General features: G+C 29.6%; 1 protein-coding gene across 1 annotated transcript in view; it reads right to left on the bottom strand.

Moving 5' to 3' along the window:
- Window positions 1-2,963: 2,963 nt before the first annotated feature.
- The window catches only part of LOC108685030 (odorant receptor 4-like), an 18,550-nt gene continuing 15,406 nt past the window's right edge, over window positions 2,964-6,107 (bottom strand). Inside the window, exons 8-12 of the mRNA XM_018189640.1 lie at window positions 5,257-5,379; window positions 5,075-5,165; window positions 4,546-4,682; window positions 4,183-4,356; window positions 2,964-3,084 (exon numbers count right to left, since the gene is read on the bottom strand). Coding sequence (XP_018045129.1) covers window positions 2,964-3,084; window positions 4,183-4,356; window positions 4,546-4,682; window positions 5,075-5,165; window positions 5,257-5,379 — 646 coding nt within the window. The remainder of the gene's footprint in view (window positions 3,085-4,182; window positions 4,357-4,545; window positions 4,683-5,074; window positions 5,166-5,256; window positions 5,380-6,107) is intronic.

The following is a 6,107-nucleotide window of genomic DNA, read 5'->3' as shown; positions in this document are numbered from 1 at the left end:
ACACACACACACACACACACACACACACACACACACACACACACACACACACACACACATACACACACACCACACGCACGCACGCACACGCACGCACGCACACACACACACACACACACGCACGCACGCACGCACGCACGCACGCACCCACACACGCACGCACGCGAAATTGTATTGTAGAAATTGTATTGTAAATATTTACACATAATCGTATGTCTTACGTATAAAATCTATGCATAAAATTAAGATATTAGTCAGAAATTCTTATAAATAAGTTTTACAGAGAACATGTTACGAGTCTTGCGATTCTGCTCTAAACATGCATGCTAGTTTAATTATTAATTTAATTTTTATATACCCAATCTTAAAACCGTCCAGCATGGGATTTATGCTTCAACTTGAAACATCTTTTAAGATGAAAAATTCCTTGTCAATCAATTCAATCAATCAATTCATCTTCCTGACTATTACTTCATATACTTCGTTATATCTTCTTTTTCTGAAACACATGGGCTAAGAATCTTCCCTTATATTATCTCTGCAAGTAGTTTCTTCTTTCTTTTCGAATATATATAATATATACAGCACGATACCATTTGTTGCATATGTATAATTTAACGGTTCAGAAACTCGATCCATAACGAAGAATACACCTGACAAAAACATGGGAGTGCATTCAGGAATTCAGGATATATACTTTGTCCTTGTTTACTGAATATTAAACAAGATAAAATAATAGACCTGTTCTTTTTGGCTGAACTTTTGCACTAATTCATCTTTTTTCCTCTTCTTTACTCCTGAAAAGAAAAAGAAGAAAGATGAATTGGTGCAAAAATTCAGCCAAAAAAAACAGACTCAATATGTTGGTGGAGACGAGATATTATTAAAGTCTGTCAATCGTAAGCAAGTTTTTGGCGATATAAAAAGGGCCTCAAGGACCCAAAGATAATTGAAGAACGCTGACATTATCGACAATTGATATTAATTTGCTATTATTAAGATAAATATTCACTCATACATTATTAAAGTCATAATTTTTTTATTACATAAATGTTCCATAAATAAATATGCATATTTATTAAGCTATAATATTCTATATATTGCAGAAAAATTACAATTTTTTCTTTGCAGTTATCATCTCTGTTGAATAATCAAACTTTGACGGTAATACTGAAATCACAATTTTAAAGAAAAATCGGATATTATTGAGTTCTAAATGCATAAATACGTCTACTAAATTAATAAATCATAAAATTACATATTATCAGTTTTTAAATTGCGTTATCTTCGTAAGCCGAAAGTTGCGTGAAACAGAAAGCAAATCTATAATAAGTTTTTAAACTTTAAGCCATAAGAAGTGGATGAATAATCAACCCAGAGAACACAAAGTCGTCTAAAAGATGTCTGAAAGATGTCTAAAAGATGACTAAGTTGTTATAAAGATATCTTTTAATGAAAGAATGTAGTCGACGAAAAAATGATTAAAAGATATGATAGATGTCGCATTGCTAGTCATTTTATAGTCTTATCCATGATAACTAAAGAATGACTTCTTTGGATATCTTTTAATCGTTTTTAATACTTCTTTTAGTTTTTATATTTTGATACAATATAACACGTTTAATAACATTTCGTTTTTTATTATTAAACGTTATATTGTATCAAATCTAAATTTAATTTTACACAAAACGAAATAAAATTGCATGACTGACAATACACCTCCCATTTCCTGCAATATTTGCCGTATCCTATATGCAAGAGTCATTATCATATTCCCCTTTGGAAACTAGATTTCAAAAAAAATATTTTTTATTAGTTCATTAGAACACGAGCAAAATTTCTCATAATGCTGCATCTTTTATTTTGTCTTGTATGATTTTTAACGAGAAACTGAATTCCATCATGTCTATCTGATGGCGATCTCACGTACTGCTCGTGAATGAGTAATAAAAATAACGGAAAGATATCTTTTTCATATCATCTTTTCGGCATTACAAAAAGATATATGTCTATAAGACATATTTTAGTTTTGTCGAAAAGACAATTTTAAAAAGACATTTTTTCGTCATCTTTTAGACACTTTTCGCTTTGTTGGAAAGACAACTTGAAAAAAGACTTCTTTTCGTTATCTTTTCCTTTTTTTGTCTAATAATTATTCTCTTCGCTTCGACTGGAGCATTCGGATGGAAATCCGAACATAACCCGATGTATAGAGAGAGAGAGAGAGAGAGAGAGAGAGAGAGAGAGAGAGAGAGAGAATAAAGATGAAAGAAGTTCAATTGAAAAAGATAAATCACTGAAGAGTACGCTAAGATTCATTTTACGTTGGCGCACTGATCCAAGAACAATTTAATAATTGTTATTGCCGCATGCGTATGATATCAAAGTACGTAAAATTAATTATTTTAATTACGTTAACGCCTTATATCGTTCTTTATAGCTTCTCTTTATAGAAAATTATTTTTAGTTTTGACGATACTGAAATTTATCTTTATATGAAATTTATATTTATTTATATATAATTAAATCGGCCGATAAAGTATGATGTATAATTGTACAATTGTTTTAAAGGATCTATATTTTAAAGAGAGACATTTATTTTTCAAACATTTTTGTTTGGAAGATAGTATATAAAATAATAAAAACTATAATAATAGATTTGGAATACTATCTTAATAAATTTATCTTATATTTATGTTTCTTACCTGAAATATAAATCCAGATCCGAGTATTGACACTGGCTGCTTCGTTTTATGCGTTCACAGCGCTTGTGAGTATCAATATCCTTTAATAACAAGAATAAAACAACGCTTAAAGCATATTATGAAGGCTAAAGCGAACACAGTCCATATAAGATACGAAATCTGTTCCAAAAGTATTTGATCTTTGCTTGTATCATGAGAAAGGACTATTCTAGAGTGATATGAACGTCGTCTTCAAAGTTTCCTTCCGAAACAATGACCTTATGTCACTTGTTGAAAGCAATCCTGGAAGTCATTTTTTGTGATAGCCAACAGCTCCCTCGTCGCATTTCGCTTTATTTCCTCAACATCGACAAATCTTTTGCCCTTCAACGGTTTTAATCTATAAATGTTTTAACTTAGGAAATAATCAAAAATTACAGGGAACTATTGCTTAATTTACATCATGCACTTAATTTACATCATGCACACATACTAGTAACTTCCTATTAAATTATTTTAATTTCAGCGATGTATTCAAAGAATGATATACTAAATTGGTACAATATGCATCAAAATGATTAATTAAATACAAATATCGTATATATTTACATGTATCGCCGAAATTAAAATCATTTAATAGAAAGTTATTAGTTAGTACGTATCAAGTGTAGCGATATAAAATGGGCTTTATCTGAACTGTATGAAGGTTGACGAAGTTGGACAATGTTGTGTTTAGTCAAAAACTTCTGAATCAGATGAGAATGATATTTGCTAACGTGTTTTGCTGCAAATAGTAAAACTGCACAGTGTAAAATCGCAAGATTATCTTATAGAAATCGCGTAATTATAGAGAAGAGAAATAATCATTTCTGAAAATATTTTCTTAGTGGATTCAAGAAGACAAAAGAGGCATCAAAATTGTATTCGTAAATTGATTTAATACCAGACTATTAGAAGAAGTAGTCGCTTTAAAATCGGCTGCATTAGAAAATAACAGTCTTACGGAGTATACACATAAGCTTATTAAAGATCTATTGTATTATATATTATTATTATCGAGGATTTTCTATACTTTATATTTAATTAAAGATAAATAAAACGGAGATGGTTTACCAAAAAGATAAAAAAATACAAATATAAGTATATTTTCGTATTTAATTATTTTCTCAGAAATATAGATGATTTGTTATTAGTTAATAATAAAGCATTATATATAGTTTTAATATTAATAATAAATTTATATTTTTTAGAAGAGAAATTTCGAAATTTTTAGATTACAGTACAGTTCGTAAAACTGTGAAATACGAAACGGATGCACGTACAACCTACAAAAAAAGAAGAAATATCAAAACTATTAAAAAAGAAGCACATATAAAGATATTCATAGTCCGTTCTTAATTCAAAATCATATCTTAAGTCTTAAAATGTTAATACACTCTATAACTGGCTTGTGACATCTCAAAAAGATTGTATTTAAGACTGTCCAAAATATAAGAACCGTCTATGAATATAGTCAAAGAAAATTATATCAAGTTTTACCGCGCTGAAACTCGGAAAAGAAAGAATCATGATTTTTCCAACAGTCAATGTACAGGGTGAAATACTTCTCAGCATTATCATATTCAAAAGCTTTCTGGATTTGGGCGATGATTCATACCATTCACCTCGGTAACTTATATCAAAAACTTTCTCATTATATATATATCATTATATATATCACAAATAGCAAATATTTAGAGAAGCTATTTTATTTTGTACAGACAATTTGCACAATACATATTAAGTGTATTGACTAATAAACTTAATATATGCAAATGTTCTATATAAGTTACTTAGTAGCTAGATATATGCTTTCACTTACGTCGATGTGTATACATGATCGCTATGATCGATTATTTGCTGTCCTAACCAGCACACGATATATAAATGTAGTAATTGAGCGGTAATGTATGAGGCATGCCGGATTGCAAGAGGTGGGTTGAGGGTTCCACTAGTTGCCTAAATGTTCACAAAATCGTGTATACTATATGTTACATTATTATAGTATATATTGATATAGTTCGCTCGTGCCTTTCCGATTCGACATCCGGGGTGTATAGAAGTGAGTGTGTTGCCGAACAATTAACCGTTCAACTGTCAAACAAGATCTTCAGATTTGGATGTAAACCCGTCAATCTCTCTAAATGCTCTATCATTTTTTATTTGCTGTGTTCTGCATCCTCGTATTAATAAGCGTTTCTTGTTCCTTTTTGTACATTTGTTTTTTATTTCGGCGCTTCGGGAATGCGTGTACGCGTTCATGAGAATGATCTCACGAATCGACCTCACGGGCGCAGCAATATTATTCAAAATATTGTATTTAATATTATTACTATATATCAAACACAAACCTGTAGAGCTGACATACTCATCGCCAATATGATTAAACCGACTTCGAAAAACAAAGCTTTTGTGTAAATAGCATCCAAGTACCTCGCGAATCTTGTTTAATGAAAGAGTTTGATAATTATGTCTTATTAAAGTACATTCTTTCTTTAAAGTACATATATATCTTGCAGAGATATACACTAACCGTAAGACGTCTTTGTGTTTTTGTATACAATATGTAAAGTTTTTGTAAAATTTATCGTCTTCCTCGAGCAAAGCGAGTTCCTTATCTTGTTCGATGGACTTTCGTATGTACTCTAACCGATATCTATGAATCGAAACAAAACATTCGAGTTTTTTACAATGAAATGGCAAGAATTGTAAAACGCTAAATGGAATGAGTCATATCTCAGTGGAGGTTACATGTACTGTAAAAAGATTTTAAATGTTTTGTATTGATTTTTATCTACAAAATTGGTCGCCAATGTCCAAATAAATAATTAAAACTTCAAGAAATTTTATTTGTTGTTATTATTAAATTATTTAAATATATCTTTATATTTGTTGTTATTTATTGTTATTATTTTGTTGTTATTTATTGTTACAACAAAAAGTGCAATTGTTAGTATTTTTACTTAAAAAAAGTGTAAGAAAAATTAATTACATTATAAAATATAATTATTATATTAAAAAAATGATTGATATTAAAAAAATTATTACGAGATTCGAACTCTTTGACCAGATAAGAAAAAGTATAACCGTGCACCTCAATCCATTCAATTACCAATACGCAGGTCGAACGCCAAACTTTAATTACAATTTTCTCACAATTAAATACCCATACATACAAATCGCTTTTACAGTATTAGTACAGGCAATTTCAAATAAGCTATGGCTCATCTCATTTAGCATTTTACAATTTTTGCTATTTCTTTGTTAAATTAATTTATTGAGGCGATCATTCAAATCGTTAATTCTTTATACACATGATTGGATTATTTGTGTCCTGCATATTTTTTTAACTAGGAGCATCAAATAATTAGTATATTATAATAT

Source organism: Atta colombica, unplaced genomic scaffold, assembly GCF_001594045.1.
Source record: "Atta colombica isolate Treedump-2 unplaced genomic scaffold, Acol1.0 scaffold145, whole genome shotgun sequence".
NCBI lineage: Eukaryota > Metazoa > Arthropoda > Insecta > Hymenoptera > Formicidae > Atta > Atta colombica.
Note: the sequence above shows the minus strand (reverse complement) of the source record. Positions and strands in the feature narration are given on the sequence as shown.